At 42.8% G+C, this 20,375-nt stretch overlaps 1 protein-coding gene and 1 long non-coding RNA gene across 2 annotated transcripts; one reads left to right on the forward strand and one right to left on the reverse strand.

Annotated features, from left to right (window-relative positions):
• Window positions 1-8,851: 8,851 nt before the first annotated feature.
• On the reverse strand, window positions 8,852-10,397 carry LOC146696915 (uncharacterized). The gene is made up of 2 exons (XR_014923346.1): window positions 9,365-10,397; window positions 8,852-9,284 (listed from the first exon to the last, which is right to left on the reverse strand). It is a non-coding gene; the product is annotated as an uncharacterized LOC146696915 (long non-coding RNA).
• A 1,142-nt stretch (window positions 10,398-11,539) lies between these two features.
• On the forward strand, window positions 11,540-20,132 carry slc14a2 (solute carrier family 14 member 2). The gene is made up of 10 exons (XM_085475269.1): window positions 11,540-11,629; window positions 16,254-16,325; window positions 16,413-16,596; window positions 17,162-17,351; window positions 17,533-17,661; window positions 18,404-18,596; window positions 18,816-18,963; window positions 19,121-19,255; window positions 19,407-19,456; window positions 19,556-20,132. Exons 1-10 carry the CDS (start codon window positions 11,606-11,608, stop codon window positions 19,892-19,894), a joined length of 1,464 nt encoding a protein of 487 aa, XP_085331395.1. The 5' UTR covers window positions 11,540-11,605; the 3' UTR covers window positions 19,895-20,132.
• The last annotated feature ends 243 nt before the right edge of the window (window positions 20,133-20,375 follow it).

Genomic DNA, 20,375 nt, shown 5'->3' on the forward strand with positions numbered 1-20,375 from the left:
GTATATAGTAACTATTAAGTCTAATATATATACCCTAGTAAGCTATAGTACTTTTTACTTTGGGAAGGTACCATCTGTGCAGTCTGCAATTTTGTTGAAGAAAGATGTTGAATCTATTTAATATTTCTTGAAAAATAATTGATTTCTGTGCATTTTTTTTCACACTGCATCAAATTAAGGTTGATTACGTCGATTAAGCATCATGAGGTGGAGCGTGAGGGGTGGTTCCCTATTTTTTATTTATTTATTTTTGTTGTTGCTGGGAGTTGGAACCCTATTAGTTAGGTTGCTTAATATTTACGCTAAGTACTCTTTAAAATACCAGAATAGGGAGGATGGTGTAGGTCTAAGTTTATTAGATTGATCAGTATTGCTGAACTATGAAATATTTTTTTTGTATACAGGTATAACAGAATAGCTTTAGTGTAGTTGTTGTTTTAAACTTGAGTATGAACTTGCAGACTTGCAAAATGCAGCAAGATATTTTAAAAAACAGTTTTGTTGATTAAAAAACACTATATCGGATTCATATCGGTATCGGCAGATATCCAAATTTATGATATCGGTATCGGTATCGGACATAAAAAAGTGGTATCGTGCCATCTCTACTTGCTGGTGCTGAATACTTTATTACTCTTATGATACAATTGTTTATAAGCATGAAGTTCACTTCCAAATCTTGTTTTCCAGGCCATGATGGTGTGTATGCAGGCTCCTGGCGGAACCAGTTTTTAAGCAAACTTAATATGCAAAAGACACTAACATCTCTTATTGCAGGATTGTAGGTCCGGGGTGGTGCTGCTCTGGAGGAGGAGACTCCCTGATGTTGCCTGGGATGTGATCTAGCTAACCTTTTTCTTTCAGACAGGAATCTGGTTTTGATGAGTTGACTCATGGGAGTGTCCATGCGTCAAGAGGAGGGGGTCCAGAATTACATGAATTACATAAAACTATGTTTTCTAAACTATGTTTTTATGGTTGTTGCAGTGATTTGTGTGATTAACAGTTCATTAACGGGTATTAAACCTATACAAGTGGTGCATCCATGTTTTGATAAGGCTTTGATGGCCTATAAGTGAAGTTCATTGAACTAAAGAATATGGTTTGATGATTGTTGACATGCTTTCCAAATAGAAGTTTTTCCTCCTAGCAAGGAAATACAGGTGCAGCAGTCAGAATATTGCTGAAAGGAATCTCCTGAGAAATCTTCAGAGGCCCAGTGAGAAGCGAGAATCATTCCAGCCATAGCTGACAGCCCAGGCAGTGGTTGAGGTCAAAGGTCAAGCTGTTTGGGCTCATCATGAGATCAGATTTCGGAGCCACAGCAAGGACAATGAAGCTGCGTTAGAATGAGAGCTGTGCCAGTGAGCTTTCCAGAGGCCAACAGAGGAAATTGTGGACGACAGACGGGCACCTGGAGGATGAGGGGAGCGTGCCAAGCTCCATCGACAGCGCAGGGGAGCTCGAGGACGAACAAAAAGCAGCACCATCAAAAGAACAAAAGCAATGGCTAAAACACGGAGCAGTACTAGACACTGATGATATAATGAAAATAGCAGGAAAACCCATTCTTCCCAAATCATTACACAAAACAGCCGCTCTAGTGAGCCATGGTTTAAGCCATGTCTCAACCGGAGGGATGATCTCCATAATAAATCAACAATTTTATTTTGAAACTTCAGCAAAGGAATATGTGAGAACATGTATGACCTGCCAAAAACATAATACCCAAGGTTGAAGCCAGGTGATTGGATCCTTGTCAGAGTACTCCAAAGGAAAATTGGAGCTCGCCACGGTGCCAGGGGCCATACCAAGTGCTTCTGACCACTCCAACTGCCTGCAAAATAGCGGAGAGACCCTCCTGGATACATCAGAGCCACTGCAAAAAGGTTGAGGTCCCAGAGGATTCCACTTCCTCCACAGAAATCAACTAGTAGGGGAAAGTTTCACCCTCACTTGGTTGCTTCAGTGGTGAGGGGGAAATGCTGATTGAGCATTGCTTGCACTTCAACCTCCAGCCATTGGCCAACTCTAGAGTAACCAAGTAGTAGGGTGTGACGGACCTGTACGTAGCCATGGGAAGGTGGACCCTCCTGGTTACCTTGACTACGACGCTCACCCTTACAGGACCCCAGCTGATGCCGGAAACCGTTGAACCACGAGGCAGACAGAAAAGATGGACACACGACAACTCCCACCTAAGAGACATGACACAAGACCACATCCATCCGTGGATGAACAATGCCTGGTACCGTTATATCCACGACAGGACAGAGGCAGAATCGGCAAATACAGACTGTTATGTCTGTTCTCATATGCCCAGCACGTCAACACACCCCACACTATATGTGTTCCTGGACCAACTCCCAGGGAAGAACCACTCCATGATACTAGCAGAGAAAGAGGGACTTTGTGTCCTCTTCAACAACACCTGCTGCACTTACATACCAGACAATATGCACTCATCAAACATGACTGACGCCCTGAATGCCTTGAGAGAGATCCAGCAGGCCCAAAATCAGGACTAAGTAAGTGATACAAGTGACTGGTTTTCTTGGCTTTACACTGGCTCCTGGCTACAGGTGCTAAAAAGACTACTCATTGGAGTTGGAACATTTTTACTTTTATCTTGTGTCTTTGTAACATGTATCCTGCCATGTCTAAAACTCATGATTAACTGCATAATATTTTCCACTGTTGCTGCATACATAGCCGTGACAAATGATGACTCCGACCTGTTGAAACATAGTTTAATAGTTTAGTTTAATAGTTTAATTATTTATATAGCACATTTAATTACAACAGGAGCGTTGACCAAAGTGCTGTACAAGAATACAACATACATAATAAAACAACTTAGAGTATTAAAAGCAAACACCAAATATGAATTAACAAATAACAAATAACTCTCATGCTGTATTAAAAGCCAGTAAATAAAAATGCGTTTTAAGATAAGATTTAAAAAGATTGACAGTAGGAGCCTGTCTGATGTGTAGGGGTAAATTATTCCACAGCTTAGGCGCTACGACTGCAAATGCTCGATCACCTCTATGAACCAGCCTCGACCTTGGTACAGCTAAAAGCAAAAGATCACTTGATCTAAGAGATCTAAGGGGGGTATAAGTCTGCAAGAGGTCAGACAAATACCCGGGAGCCTGTCCATTCAGGGCTTTGTAAGTCAACAATAAAATTTTAAAATTAATTCTGAAGCGGACAGGGAGCCAATGAAGGGAGGCAAGTACCGGGGAAATGTGTTCACATCTTTTAGTACGTGTCAGAAGATGAGCTGCAGCATTCTGGACCAACTGCAGCCTTGCCAGGCAGGTCTGGCTGACTCCAGCATATAAGGAGTTACAATAGTCCAGCTGGGATATAATAAAAGCATGAATCGCTCGTTCAAAGTTTTTAAAAGATAAAAATGAACTCACCTTAGATAAAAGCCTCAGTTTGAAGAAAGACCGCTGTACAACTGAGCTAATTTGTTTTTCAAAGGTGAAATTGCTGTCAAGTATAACCCCCAAATTTTTGGCATGTGATTTGACAAAAGGCTCAAAACTGTGCAGGTTAAAATTAGAAGTGTTGGGATTACCGCTTGGTCCAAAAATTATCACTTCGGTTTTGTTCTCATTAAAGTTAAGGAAATTAGAGGCCATCCAGGATTTAACTTCACCGAGACACTGAAGTAAGGGTTCTAGTGAGGCAGGACTGTTTCCCTTCAATTGAAGATAGATCTGAGTATCATCGGCATATGAATGAAAACAAATGTTGTATTTTCTAAAAATTTGACCTAAAGGCAGCATATAAATGGAGAACAATATTGGCCCCAGTATAGATCCCTGGGGAACACCACAAGAAAGGGGAGCTGAGGAAGAGATAAAATCGCCAAAGCTCACAGAGAAGGTCCTGTCAGACAGGTATGACCTGAACCACTCTAATGGGGTGCCCTTTACGCCACAATGCTCCAACCGTGAAATTAAAATGCTGTGGTCAACAGTATCGAAGGCAGCGGTCAGATCTAAAAGCAGAAGCACAGCTGAGTCACCTGAGTCAGTGGCTAATAAAAGATCATTAAGAACTTTTAAAAGTGCAGTTTCTGTGCTATGAAGAGTTTTAAAACCAGACTGAAACCTCTCAAGAACATTGTGCCCATTTAGAAAAGATTGCAGCTGAACAAACACAATCTTTTCCAAAATTTTCGACAGGAAGGGGAGCTTTGAAATAGGCCTGAAGTTAGTGAGGACGGAGGAGTCAAGATTAGGTTTTTTAAGTACAGGCTGTACAACAGCATGTTTAAAACAGGCTGGCACAACACCTGAGCTAAGGCTGCTATTAAAAATAGCTAAAATGTCAGAACTGACAACCTTAAAAATCTTTTTTAGAAGATGTGTTGGAATAATGTCATTTGGACACGATGATGTCTTTGTGCCACTACATACTTCCTCCACCTGATCAAGACACACAGGCTCAAACTGATCAAAAACAGCAGAGCAGGTGAATATTTTAGACACGTCATGTGAGGGCAGGGCGATCATAGATCGAAGCTGTTTTATCTTATTGATAAAAAACTTCAAAAACCTTTCACAGGTGTCTGAGGAACTATTAATACAAGAAGCTGGGGAAATATTCAGGGCAGAGTCAATAATTGAAAAAAGAACCCGAGGATTATTGGAGCTATTCTCAATAGCATTAGAAAGAAACCTTGACTTTTCTGCTTTAACAATGTCCTGATACCTGTACAGACTGTCTCTCAACATGAGAAAGGACACCTGCAGCCCATCTTTTTTCCACTTACGTTCAGCCTTCCTGCACTCTCGTCTGGCTGAACGAGTGGCCTTATTTATCCATGGAAACATGAAGACTTTGTGTGATTAATGACGATGTGACAGAAAATGTACAAGGTGTTACATACTGATATCTCACTAAAAGTTATACTGACAACAGGAGGGAATGTCAATAGAAAATTGTACTTAGTAGTCAGTATAATCTTTTAATAATATAAATTTGCATATGGTAGTGATAGGATGTGCGATCCTTAACAGTCTGCAAAGGCTTTGTGTGCATTCCAGAGTGCTCTGGCATTCACACCCACATCCTGGGAGCATGGGAAAGGTTGTACCCTCTTTTATTGTTTTACGGTAGGATTAACGTAGCTATGTCAGTTTTAGTCTAAGTGCCTTTTTTACATATAGATGAACTGTTGGATTTTCCAGACCAGCAGGTTTAGGGAAGTCGTTTATGGGGTCACACTCTGACACACACACCTCCACATTCCAATGTAAGGAACAAACACCCACTGATGTATAAATAAAGACCAGGGCAGTCTCAGGGCCGCGAGTCTCTGAGCCCTCACTCTCTCGTGCGAGCACTCTGGTGACTGCCCTTGCTAGCAAGAAAACCTGTGTGTTTCTCCTCTCTGATTCTCTGCTGAAGAAGTGTTTTAGAATATATCTCTTAACAAGCATTATGAGACTTGAGGTAGCTAAGCACTTTTTTTCTTTTGACTGGTGTGCCACAGCCATTTATATTCCATGACACAATATTAACGTCCACATTCCCCATGACTATGCCATGTTAAGGTATCTATAAGCCTTATATCTTACAACCCATAACCATTTAACCTGTGCTGATAACCCTGCTTGAACCAGAACATAAGTTTAAACAAGAACAGTACCTCACCTATAGAATCTCTACCAAAAAAATAAAAAACAACGAACATAACAAAAGAAATAGCGCCGTCTAAAAAAGGAACATGACAGAGCAAAAGCCCCGTGGGCAAAACCGTCTCTGGTCCGTGATGGTCCCGTGGACAGTGAACTGCTGTCCTCCTGCTGTCCCGTCGACACCCCAGGGAGCCCGCCCCCATCTTATGAAATTATTAACGATGCGCTCCCATACACATAATTTAGCTTACTAACCCCTTACTCCACCACTTCCTGAAAGTTCTCACGCACGAATTTCTCTGCCGCCTCAACGCTGTCAAAGCTCTTCTGTTGGCCTTTCCATGTTAATCGAAGTTTTGCTGGATGTGCCAGGGTGTGCTTTATCTGATGCTGCCATAGCTTCTTCATTACTGGGGAGAAAATATCTTCATAAAATGACAAGCGGCAGTTCTCCCACAGTATTCCTTTCTTCTGCTTAGCGGTCATGAGAACTTTTTGTCGTGCAGTGTAACGGAGAAATCTCACCAGCACGATTCGAGGTGGCTGACCAGGTCTCGGCCGTGGTCTCGTACTTCTGTGGCATCTTTCCAGCTCATATTCCTCCCCTCGTAGACCTAGGCCATCCGCGAGTATATTCATCACATAATCATTTATGAGGCAGCACGGTGGCACGGTGGTTAGCACTGTTGCCGTACAGCAAGAAGGTCCTGAGTTCAATTCCAACATCAGGCCGGGGTCTTTCTGTTTGGAGTTTGCATGTTCTCCCCGTGTTTGCGTGGGTTCCCTCCGGGTACTCCGGCTTCCTCCCACCGTCCAAAGACATGCAGCTTGTGGGGATAGGTTAATTGGATAATCCAAATTGTCACTAAATGTGAATGTGCGAATGAATGTGAGTGCGAATGGTTGTCTGTCCCTGTGTGTTGGCCCTGCGACAGACTGGCGACTTGTCCAGGGTGTACCCCGCCTCTCGCCCTATGACAGCTGGGATAGGCTCCAGCGCCCCCCGCGACCCTGAAAAGGATAAGCGGAAGCGGATGGATGGATGGATGGATAATCATTTATGCTGCCACCACTTTCCAGGCCCTCTTCCAGACTGATAAGCTGAACATTCTTTCTGCGGTTTCTGTTTTCCTGGTCGTCTACTTGGGCCCAAAGTTGTTCAAGCTTTTTAGCGTTTTTGCCATTATCTTCTGTTATGCTCCTCATTTTGTCTTCCACATCTGAAATGCGGCCCTCATCTTCGGTCATCCGTATTTGGATTGCACTCATAGCGCTTTTAAATTCGCCCACGTCTGACTTGATGTGAGATACATCGGCCGCAACACTAGTTAGGATAGTTCCAAGCTTAGTCATTTCGGCAAACAGGCCGCTTATATCCATCTTTGGCCCTTCTTCTTGGCTAGCAGGGCTAACCTTGGCACTGCTAGCATTACTTTCCCCCGCCGCCACCGTGGAGATTCGGGTTTGCACGCTCTTCTTCTTAGTTCCTGTGGCCATGTCTCTCAATAAATTCGAGGACACTGATCTAGCAAGTCACCGCAGTGAGGAAATATATTATTTGGGAGCGTTTACTTCGTTTTAAAACTAATGTAGGGTCGACGGGGGTCAGAGACTCTCTATGGCGCGGCCATTCCCAAATGCTCCATCCGCAAATTTTGACACTTTAATATCTTTCGAGTTCAGTTTTAGTTTTAGTTTAGGTTTCCATTATCGAGTGACAAAGATAGATTACCATTACATTTTGAATTGGCGCCTGGGCCCTATTTCAGGAAGCCGGTTTAGAAAACTTAGAGTGAAAAACGATACTCAGGGTTGAGTAACCCCGAACTGTCCAACTCGGAATATTCGGTTTCAGAATGGCTGATAACAATTAGTTCAATCAACGCGGAGTTGCTTTAACCCCAAGTGAAGCGCGCGCACGAGGATACATAAAGCCCTGATAAGCGGAGCACAGAGTAAGCGAGTCACCATGGAGACGGAGGGAAAGAAGGCGCGGTCAATGTATTTTACAGCGCTTGAGGCCGAAATTCTGATGGCAGCATATGCCGATAACATGCAAATTTTGCAGAAAAAAAGGTAACACAGCCTCAGCTGCAAAAGAAAGGGAGCATGCATGGCAAAACAAAGCCGACAGAGTCAATGCGTGAGTGTTAATATAAACATTGATCTAGGGATTTCCACCCATTTAACACGTTATTTTATCATATGTTATTTTATTTGTTATTTTATACATTTTATGTTGTGATGTGATGTGAGCGCAGGTGCAACCCAACAGGCCCCAAACGTTCCTGGCAGCAAGTAAAAATGAAATATAAAAATATAGTCCAAACAGGTAAGGTGTAATTGTATTATGAGCCATAGTGCTTGGTCTGTTTGTCCGATGTAAATCGATTGCAGTTAGAGGCTACATTAATTTTCTTTCTGTAAGCACTTATTGAAATTATCTGAGCACATTACAAGTACATATTTGCTTACTCTGTATGCTCAAATGTGACCCGTTATAGCCAACAGAAAAAAAGCGGAGGCCCGAAAAACAGGTGGGGGTCCTCCACCACCACCACTCACAGAGGCTGAGCAGTTGGCCCTCAGCCAAAACAGTGGGCGCCCTGTGGCCGAAGGCATCTCTGTGGGGACATCCTCTGAGTCAATAACCCCGCAAGACACAAGTGCCGACATAAGGGGTAAATTCAAAATAATACATGATGTGCATACATCCTTTCTTCACAGTCACCTTTGCAGTGCTACTCATTCATTTGATAAACTCTTCACCATAATGAATTTGTTTGTAGTGAAGTTATTTTCCTACTGATTTTGCCTTCCCTCAGTCTTGGTTGTCTTTGAGAGCATAATGACAATGAAGTGTAAGCTGAGTGCTATATGTTTGTTAATTGCCATTTGGTCCCTTGTAAGTTATAAGTGACCTGTATAAACCTCATATTCTATCAGTTGATGGTGATGGTGTACTGCATCTGGTGCAGCCTCCTGTTGAGCCAGACCAACATGCAGTTGTGAGTAATACTCCACAGATTATATGAGTTTACAGTAGAACAGCAATGTTGTTTATTTCTTTACTGCAGGAAAATAATGAAGAAACATTGACAGCTGTTACAGAGGAGGAAGCAACAGAGACACTTTATGAGGTTTACATCTTTTAATACTTTGTGTACAGGAAATACAGGCGACCAATAAAGCCAGTTGAACAGAAAATCTGTTTATTCGTCTTTCAACATGTTGAGGTGATGGGTCAAAAGAAATGATTGTGACATATGGTGTCTCTGACTGCTCTTCCATCTTGTATGTCCGTGGGAGGGTCAGGATGTTCATGGTTTGGATCACTGCTGTTTGGTTCAGAAGGACAGTGTTCTCCTCTAATTGTGGCAATGTTGTGAAGAATCACACATGCCACAATAATGTCACATGCCCTTTCTGGGGTGACCCTGAGTCTTTGCAGGCACTGGAACCGGGCCTTAAGCATTCCGATAGTCATTTCAATTCTGGCTCTTGTCCTGCAATTAGCCAGATTATATCGCTGCTGTGGGCCCGGTTCAGGGTCAGGGTAAGGGGTAAGCAAATAGGGTAAACATGGATAACCCCTATCACCAAGCAAGTAGCCAGTGAACTCTCCTAAGACAGAAGGATACACTTCAGTTCAAATGTCCCTGTAGCAATTGGTCTTTATATATTTTAAAGTATTTTCAACTCACCATGTCCAAATTTTGTGCTCAGTGTACATTCACGGAATATTTGTGAGTCATGGACAGAGCCTGGCCACTTGGCTTCCACATTTGTGATAATGTTGGCAGCATCACATATGATCTTCACAGTGCAGAGAACACAAATTAGCATCCATTACTATAATGAAATAATTTGTTAGTTTGAAATGCTACAGGGAACTATGTACCTGTACATTAATGCTGTGGAAAGACTTCCTGTTCACATAGTCTCCTTCATTTACTGAAGGAGCAATGATTGGAATGTGAGTGCCATCTGTACAGCCAATCACGCCTGGGAACCGTGAAAATAAATGTAAAATTTATGTAGTAGTCCAAGCATCACCACATCATAAATTAAGTTTTGGTCATCCTGATACCTGCAATTTTGTGGCATCCCTCTTTGATAAATCTTGTGGGTCTATGACCGGGGAACACCACAAACCAGTACAGGAGACGTTTCAGTGCAACTGTAACATTCCTGACTGCCCGACAGACGGTAGCCTTGGAAACGTGCTCAGCGTCACCAATATTGTACAGAAAGCTCCCGTTTGCAAAGAAACGGAGTGCGGTACAAAGAATATGTAATGGACTGAGCGCATGTCCGCGATGTGTCACATGCGTAATATATGGCCTGAGGATGTTATCCAAATAACTTATTGATTGTGCTGAGAAACGGTAACGTTCGCACAGGAAATCATCAGGTAATGATAAAATGTCCAAACGCGCTCTGATCACTCTCTCCCGGCGGAGAGCTCTGCGGAGTATTTGGGCTTCAAGATCTACTGGCTCTTCAAGGAAGGGACACGCCATGTCTGACACTTCCTACTGTCAGGTTTCCGACAAAGAGGCGGGGACAGTCAGGGTTAGTTGTAGTAAACCTGTTAGGGGGCAGGTTAGCTTCACGGAGTGTGTCGTCATAGTGACTCACTCAGGCTTCAGCTGAACTCGCTTTGTGAAACCGAAAAACCAGAGTTTTCGTTAACTCAGGGTATACTTAGTCAGACTTGGCACTAAACCGGCTTCCTGAAACAGGGCCCTGGTCCCTAAGTTGCGCGTTTTTTTCCCTATACATAAAGACGTGTACCACAAGTCGACTGTCCTGTAAATCTGAAATCATGCTGACCTGCTTGTCACAGCCCACTGAAGCCGTTACAGTACATGCAATAACAGGTCCTGAAACGACAGATGAGATACTGATGGAGAACAGGGTGATCTGTCTACTGCTGACACAGATTCCTGTAATGTCACCTTACTCATTCAATATGAACATTTAGTCTGAGTAAACTCAATGAGCTCAGAGCTGGAAAAACATTGAGCTACTTTAACATGGTGGGAAATAGTAGAAGCAGCTGTGGGTGGACTGGCCAGAGTTTCAGGTTTTTTTGTTGTTGTTGTTGTTTTTGGCATTAGATTAGAAGATTAGCCTATATCAGAAAAAAGTACCAAACGAGCATTTGAATAACCATTCCTGGAAAGTTCTAGTGTGTTCTGTTTTGACCAAAATATTTTACCAAACCTGTTTGTTGTTCATTCATGCCCTCATCATCAAACTCGTCTTTCATCTCCAGCAATGCGTAAAACTCTGCGGCGGCAATCAGGGCTGCTAATCATCTCTGCAATTACATCATAATTGTGTTTAATGACAAAATAAATGCTGAAGGAACAAACAAACAAACCGATCTTCAGTTCCATCATTCATCTTTAAGTGTATGTGTGTCAGCTGGTTGTAGTAATGCTACTTGGATACGCAGTGACGGCGCTAAAGTGTAGCAGATTAAACTTAATCAATTCAAGCACAGTGGGAGTCGTGCTGTGCTTATCCTTAAATTACTTTACATTACAAACTCTTGTTTTTTAACTTAACTTTTAACAGAATGATCTCCTATGTGTGTTATGGCCCATTGCCAGTCATTCAGGAAGGTGGAGTACTGTGACTTAAAACAGTTTTGTTTTTTTATTGTGGAAATGTTACAGAGTTTTTCTTCCTTTGGAATTGAGGACTGTTTTTAAGCATGTCCAGGAAGATATGAGTGAGGCGGTGACTATCACTGCTGAATTCCAATGATTCCTGCAGAGGATGCACGTGAGATGAAGAGATGGATGTGAGGGAGAGATGAGGTGGAGTTTTCTTTAGAGCCTGTAACTACAGTATAAAAGCCTTCAGCTGAAGGATCTCTAGAGCAGCTCTAGAGAAGCTGGGAGCCGTCTCTGCCTCTGCCTTTTCTGGGACAAATGCCTGGACCGAACTGCACAAAGGTAGGGGCACTGGTGTTTAGCAAAGCCTCTGGAAGTCCAGCAGGGCAGTTAATGATTTTTCTTTATGAGATTAACAAATATCTGTGGAAGATTAGCGGTCTAGTGTTAGCTCAGTCCATTTCATTAATTATAAGACAAAATTGATCACAAACTCTTGAACAGAATGTGAAATATAGCAATGTAAAGGCACTTTTATTGCCAAAAGAACAACGAATCATGTGGTAAAAAGTAACAAAATGTCACGGCTGCTGAGGCGAGCCGTGTGGTGTTGGAGGAAAGGAGAACCCAAAATGCAGGTGATGACTGATGATTCGAGTGATGTTTATTTACAGGGTGGTGTAGTGGCAAAGAGGCAGTGAGGGATGACAAGGAACTAAACAAACCTAAACTGGAAAAAACTAAATAAACCTGAGAACACACGAAACAGGGAGTGAGGCAGACGCGGAACAGGACACCGTGGAACACAGACGAACCGGCAACAGGCAGGAGAACACACAGGGCTTAAATACACACAGCAGTAATCAGGGGATGAGAGACAGGAGGACAACACACCTGGAAGAAGTCAGAGGTGACGGGACAGGGGAAGCGTAAACTGAACACACTCACACGAGACAGGGACCTTCAGAATAAAACAGGAAACTCAGACACAGAACCAGACACTGAACTAACTAAACAGACAGAGTGACACCATAAACAGAACACAGAAGTGAGACCAGGGTAAGCACAGAACAGAAACCTAACAAAATGTAAATCATAACAGAATACATACTCAGGATAAACAAAAGCATAAAGAAACACAAAACACTGAGTCGTCAGACTCAGGACCATGACAGTCAGCAGGAGGCTGGACGGGCTCCTCGGGTCCCCTGGCAGGAACAGATCAGAACCAGCAGGCACACGGGCCTCTGGCAAACACATAGCAGACTGCAGCTGCGCGGAGCATTGACTCTGCTCAGGCAGCGACAGCCGGGTGCAGTCCTCAGCTGGCTTCTTAAGTTCCAGGGGTCCAGAGTCAGCTGGGGGCTGAAACCCAGCCTCTGGGGAGGCCCTGGAGTGCATCACAGTCTCAGATCTGGCCAGTAGTGGTGTGTGATACTGCATATTTTGGTATCGATCTGATACCAAGTAAATTCGGGCCAGTATTGCCGATAACAATACCGATACTTTTCAATAAATAAAGTGGATGCCTCATTGAATTGCTAAATTGCAATTAATTTTCATGCCTTTAAGTGTTTTTTGTGATTTTTCCTTTTGTATTATTAATTACTTAAAACCCAGGACATAATTAGGAGAAATAATTTATTTATAATTAAATAAAAAATGCTTTATTATTGTGGCGGGCCGTGGTCTGTGATGCTGCTGCAGATGAGATGGACTCACCTTCACTGCATCTACAATCATGCCTCACCGGCTTAAAACCTGTGCGCTGCTTGTGCTGTTGTTGTTTTTGGTGTTGATGTGTACGGCTGCCAGCGGGAGAGCTGCAGCCATTGAATGTACTGTTACAGCAACCGTGTGATTATTGTAAGAATAAATGATGTGGCGAAGCATGAAAATGCCATGGGGTCTGCCGTGGTGGCGCTCTTTTTTTTTTTTCCCCTCTTTTTTGTTAATCTTAAGTGCAGGCAAACCAGTAAACAAATTAAAACAAATACTGTTGATAAACTATAATACAAAAATTACAATTAAAATTCTCAACAACAAAAACAATTGGTAAAAATATATTTAATATGTAAACTTAATAACCCCCAAAGTGTCTAAGTCACGTGACGTGTCAGCGCAACACCGAAACATAAGGGGGGGGGGGAGGGGAGGGGAAGCAAAGTGTGCCTGCTCTCCGCTGACACAGGAGCGGCGAGTCCAGCGACCTGGCTGTTTCGTTTTTGCCGAAAGCACAGCATAGCAAACAAGCAGAACTCCAAGTAAAGAATCGATCTAACCAGGCTAGTATCGATCCGATACCGATCCCGACTTGGGATCGATACTATCGATCTTCTGCCAACTGAGCTACAGACTGGGCTATGGACTGTAGCATAGTCTGTAGTAAGTCTGGCTGTGACTGTAACTGAGCTATGGGTAGTGAGGCTGAATGTGGTGGAGGTGGCGACTGGGCTTCAGGCCGGGCGGCTAACAGAATAAACACAGCCCCAGAATTAACAGTCCCAAAGTCTGGTGAAACAGAAAGAGTGTCTTTCTCACTCACCACAGCCGGCAGTTCTGAGGTCCCACCATCCGGCTGTGGGGTGAGGCGCCTATGACTAGGGATGGGTATCGTTTAGGTTTTATCTGATACCAGTACCAAACCGGTACTTTTGAAACGGTGCTCGAACCGGTGCTTAAAGAATGGAGAACACAAAATTGGTCCAAAAACCTCTTATGTTTAGCTGTTTTTTGTAAAAAGATAACAATGTTAGCCTTTTCCACAGCTATAGGGGATTTATGGCATCACTCTTGGCTGGAAGCAGTGCTTCAACCATGGAAAAAAAAAAACAAAAAAAACTTTATCCAAAAACCTCTCATGTTTAGCCGTTTCCCTCTTTTTCTTTGGCCATCTTAGCCTTTTTGGCCAGGGTGAAGGGAGTATCTGCCATCAAACAAGAAGACAGCCGCATGTAGCTATGATGGTGTTTGCTAGTTCACCTTGCATGCATTAATGTAATAACGTGGTTAGCCTACTCAACGTAAATTACACACGAACAACATTAAGCTACTCACGCAGAGAAGAACGGCTGCTGCTGCGATCATCATCGGTCATCATTTGTGCTAGACTGGCAGGGCTAGGGGCCAGGACTCTACTCTTCGGGTTTTTGGGGGATGTTGCTAACTCCAGGTCAGATAACAGGCAACCCACGCGCAGTAGACGTGCGCAGTGTGAGGTCTCGCAGCAAGTTATCAAATACGGCGCATTTCTCGGCTTTTAACAAAATGCTATATGTCGCCAGGTGTTTCATCAGATTCGAGGAGTTACCTCCTTTGCACAGTATCACCTTAAAGCACTTATTGCAGGCTGCTGAGTTTGAATCTTTTGCTGTGAAGTACAGCCAGACTTTGACCACTTTGTCTTGGGCATTTTTAATCTTTAGCTCTGCTCTAAAAGAACGTAGGTACCTGGGCCCGCCTACTACGCTCGCGAAGGTAAAATGATTGGCTGGAATCCAAACTGTATGACATCTCAGGAAAAAAAAAAAAAGCACTGAAATGTGCGCTGCTTTTCGGTCTGGTTACTACCATTTGTGTCAGAACCGGTACCCATCCCTACCTACGACGCGAACGTTGCTTCCTCCTCGGAGATCGCTCCAACGGGCCAGGTAACTCCAAATCATCCTACCGTTGTTAATAACAGCTACACACATACTCTGACGGGCAAAATGAAGTGGCAAACCATTCTGGCTGTATGCATATGAGCTACAAGCATACTCTGATGGGCAAAGTTAAGTGGCAACCCATCATACCTACTTAAATTGGTGCTAGGATTACTCTGTGACAGCAGAAATGTGCGTAAACTACTTACGGTAGGACGTTTTGCCAAAGTAGGATGGTTTGTCAGAACAGGTGTTCTTACTGTCACGGCTGCTGAGGCGGGCTGTGTGGTGTTGGAGGAAAGGAGAACCCAAAATGCAGGCAATGACTGATGATTCGAGTGATGTTTATTTACAGGGTGGTGTAGTGGCAAAGAGGCAGTGAGGGATGACAAGGAACTAAACAAACCTAAACTGGAAAAAACTAAATAAACCTGAGAACACACGAAACAGGGAGAGAGGCAGATGCGGAACAGGACACCGTGGAACACAGACGAACCGGCAACAGGCAGGAGAACACAAAGGGCTTAAATACACACAGCAGTAATCAGGGGATGAGAGACAGGAGGACAACACACCTGGAAGAAGTCAGAGGTGACGGGACAGGGGAAGCGTAAACTGAACACACTCACACGAGACAGGGACCTTCAGAATAAAACAGGAAACTCAGACACAGAACCAGACAAGACACTGAACTAACTAAACAGACAGATTCACAAACAGACAGTGTGACGCCATAAACAGACAGAACACAGAAGTGGGACCAGGGTAAGCAAAGAACAGAAACCTAACAAACTGTAAATCATAACAGAATACATACTCAGGATAAACAAAAGCATAAAGAAACACAAAACACTGAGTCGTCAGACTCAGGACCTTGACACAAAAGTAAAGACACTGCAAAAAAACGTATTGTAATCCCCTCCAGTAACACTCAAGTTTAAATACAAATTTAAAATAAAGGGTTAAAAGGGCTGCATTTAATGGAGCATGTAAGGAAAGAAGGCATTGATATATATTAAAATTTCCTAAGATATGAGATTGCATTTTTCTTTTTTTACATGTTTTGATAGAACAAAGGTACAGACACAGTAATTAATCATTTATTGTCCCTCAGGGGATATTTCAAAGGCCACACTTAATAATGATGTAGAATGACTTTGAAGCACAGAAACGTGACCGCCACCAATATAACAGTAATCATACTGAAAAACAAAACACATTCACGAGTGGTCAGTATGTATACCTATGGTGTACCTTGTTATATATAAATGGAGGAAGAGTGTGTTTGCTCCTGAGTAACAGCTACATCTCTGCACTGTCAGGAAGTTCAGAAGATTACCAGCAGCTCCAGTTCTGATGTGCTGTCCTCCAGTGTTTCTGCCACCACCTTCACTGTTAGTCAATATTCATATTTCACCTCAACTTATCATGACTCAAACTGTAATTCTGAAATTAATTACTGAACATGCTGCTGACTGCAGGAGCTCCAGCCCCTGATGGCACACCCTTACTTACCATCTCAGAATGGGAACTCCCAGGAGGACAGGCAAGAGGACCGAGTGCAACCTGCAGGAGCAACAGCCCTGCAGAAAGCCAGGGCCCGTTTCCTCAAAGGAGTGTCCTACTTCTCTGGAGACATGGAGGTGTTTGGAAAATGGATGGAAAGTAGGTTAACATCAGCAGCTTACTTCAAATTTAAAGTTTGGAACTAAATAGAAAGTAGTTTTGCCAACAGTGCAGGTGGTATAACAATCTGGGACATAAGATAGTTGTGTTAAGTAAAAAAAAATTTGGTCATGCTATTTTGTAGAAAACTTTCTCACTGCTAATGCCGCCTTTTCATAGGAGCGTGCATGAGTCAGTTAATCAGCGTGTGGGTGTTGAAACTGGTAGGATTACCCAGTTAGCTTCTAAAATAGTGAAAAATACCAACTGGCATAACTGAAGTACTTAAATCAGAAAACATCAATAAAGCACTACCATGAAATTCCATGTATGACAGTATTCCCCAGCAGTGGCAAAAATCATGACGGGAACTTGAAAATGTGCCCTTGAGACAAGCAGCACTATCGAGTTTAATGTGTAACTACAGACAATGTGTAACTATTTCCCTCCATACATGTGAGAGTTTGCATAGAAGAAGATGATTATGTTAGTAACCCTTTCACAGCCTTTGAAGATGTGAAGTGTTTGCTGGCAGTCAAATATCTCTCACTGTCGCATCTTTCAGAGCAGTTCTTCCTGCTGCGGCTGCTGGATTGGGTCTTGCGCGGCGCGGCCCAGGTGATGTTTGTCAACAACCCCCTGAGTGGCCTTGTCATTTTTGCCGGCCTCATCCTGCAGAACTACTGGTGGGCCCTAAATGGCTTTGTGGGCACGCTCTTTGCAACCATTTCCGCTCTCCTATTGCAACAGAACAGGTGTGAGCACTCAGGTGTTTTTTTCCCCCCCTAACTGATGCTATCTTTAAATACTGTCAGTCTTAATGCCAGAAGGCGGGCCGAGAAGTCATTCTTGATGATTATCTGCTTGGCAGTAAAAGAAAATTTATCATTTGGCTTGAGCTAGAAAAAAAAATTGATTCAAAAAACTTTCCTTCAGGGGTGCAATAGCTGCAGGGCTGTACGGCTACAACGGGATACTGGTGGGTCTGCTGATGACCGTGTTCTCTAACGCAGGAAACTGGTACTGGTGGCTTCTTCTGCCGAACATCTTTATGTCCATGATGTGGTAAGACCGAGAAATGGTGAAACTGTGCACTAGGTTTGCATCATAAAAAGTGAAAGGTAGATAAAGAAAAGTAGATAAGCCAGTCACGAATCATGAATGCCATCAGTTGTCATTTTCTGTGTCATAATAGGTTACGTATTGTTCTGAGACATTGTAATAAAAGCAAACAAATGAATGAATAAATAAATAATACAAATTATTTGCTGTAGTTAAGTAGACAAAAGAGACCATATCAGTCATATACAGATCTGTCATCTCTGCTCCTAAAAGCTGGAAATGTGTAAAAAGAATGATTGCTCTACATCGATGAGTCATAACAATAAAACTACAGGATGTCTGGGTGCCTCCTGTAGTATTTAGCACTGGGATATTAAGAGCACTCCCTGGTATTATGGATCGGGCTTGTTCCAGGGCATCACGTTTGATCAAAGTGCAAAATCTTTGTCAAACTCTTCAAAGCATTCCTGAGTAGTTTCTATAATGCAGTGGGGTGCATTGTTCTGCAGTGAGAGGGTGTTCCTGTCAGGGTGTGCTCCATCTACAACAATATTTTGGTGGGCGGTATGAAGGCCAGGACCCAAGGTTTTTCCAGAAGAACAATACAGGTGTTATTTACGCTGCCTTTCCGTGATTTTAACATTAGCGCAGACTGGTGTGATTGAACATAGATGTACTTGGGTTATTTTGTAAATGTGAGTTAAATGTGGAGCAGATTTCTGATGTGATGCCTTTTCATGTCCAGCCCCATTGTGTCCAGCGCCCTGGCATCTATCAACAGTCGTTGGGATCTTCCTGTTTTCACCCTGCCCTTTAACATCCTGGTGTGTCTCCACATGGTCGCCACCGGCTACTACAACAACTACTTCCCTCAAGTCCTCATTCAGCCACGCTCGGAGCTGCCCAACATCACGTGGGCTGAGCTTGACGTAGCAAAGGTAGCTGAAAGGAAATGATAACATGCAGATTTCGCAGCCTTTTTAACTTCAGAAGTCATGGTCTTGTAGCCGAGGTTTTAGCACATGCTTTCAGCTAACAAGTTAAAATAATGTGGACCTATGTTGTTAACTATATATGCAACTTTAAGTTGTTCACAAGTTAAATACAGCTGCACATCCAATAAAGCGGGCTTTACATTTCTGCCTGTACACTTTCAGCTCTTCATGTCAGTGCCAGTAGGAATAGGCCAGGTCTATGGCTGTGACAACCCTTGGACTGGAGGCATCTTCATCATCTCCCTCTTTATCTCCTCCCCCATCACCTGTGCTCATGCTGTCCTGGGATCTGCAGTGGGAATGGTTTCAGGTGAGAGGATGTCACAGTGTCTAACCAGGCATCCGATATTGTAAAAAAAAGGACATGCCATGTAAAACTTGTTCTGATCAGGAGGGTTTTAATTTACTAAGATAAACCAATCTTTGGGTGAACTCTTCTCTGGTAACAGTAACGAAATATTTTGCAGGTCTGGCCCTGGCGGCTCCGTTTGGAGACATTTACTTTGGCCTCTGGGGGTACAACTGTGTGTTAGCCTGCATTGCTATTGGAGGAATGTTTTATGCTCTCACCTGGCAAGTGCATCTGCTTGCTATCACATGTGGTGAGTAAAAAAAATTACAAAAATGCATTCTCTTATCTGCAAAATAAGGCCAAATGACAAGCAACCATGTGCAACCTTACCAAACAAAGGCAGTTATTTGTAATCACACTTTATCATTTACATCAAACAATTTTTCCCTCCTCCTCTGCAGCTTTTTTCTGTGCATACCTTGGCTCAGCCATCGCCAACATCATGTCCAGGGTAAGTACATTTTATTCTCACTCCTATTTTTATAAAAACTGTTAAAAAAACATTAAAATATGTTTCACAACTGTTTTTTTTTTTTTTTTAAATCCACAGTTTGGTCTTCCAGCCTGCACCTGGCCTTTCTGCCTGTCTGCCCTGACTTTCCTTCTCTTAACCACGGGGACCGAAAGAATCTTTAAGCTGCCACTGGCCAAAGTGACGTACCCTGAGAAAAACCTGAGATTCTTCTGGAAGCTGAAGAAGCAGGAAAAGATGGAAAAGGCTGAAAAAGAGAGGAAAGAGAGAGAGGAGCAGCAGAGAGCTGTTGAGGAAGAAGTGATAATAAACGAGAAAGAGCAACTTAAGATAGAGCTAGAAAGAATGGAGCAAGGGAAAACAGAAAATGAGGCTCAAGAGGTTAAAAATGACTTGACGGAAGTTGAAGTACCTTAGACAGCCGAGGGACCTGGAGATGAAAGAAACACGGAAAATGATTTGATCGAGGTCACGCTCACTGATTATCTTTAAAGCTAGATTTATGTATGAGTAATGTATGAGTAAATATGCGGTAAATTTCATTCAGAGATAATGTATGTTTCAATATTCTGGTGGTTCTTTGCAATGTTTATACAAATATGTGTGGTTTTATATATTTAAAAGACCTTTTTTTAAACTAAAAACCTGGTGTGTGTGTGTGTGTGTGTTTCATTCAGTGCTTAATAAAAACAGAAAAAAACGCCCTAAAGTCACATCAAATATACTCAGGTTTTGCATCGGTCAATCCCCAACTGGCTAAATACATTGGTCAAGTAACGAAGCTGTTAAAAAAAGAAGGACTTCTTAGTTATTTTTCTCCTTTTTTAATATAATGTAAAGAAGTTCACCCACCTTCATTTCAAGCTGTTAAGACTACAATGATCTAGATGACTGAAAA

The sequence above is a fragment of the Copadichromis virginalis genome, linkage group LG12 (assembly GCF_057382275.1).
Source record: "Copadichromis virginalis isolate Kocher_CV1m ecotype Utaka linkage group LG12, C_Virginalis_male_GT1.1, whole genome shotgun sequence".
NCBI classification, from domain to species: domain Eukaryota; kingdom Metazoa; phylum Chordata; class Actinopteri; order Cichliformes; family Cichlidae; genus Copadichromis; species Copadichromis virginalis.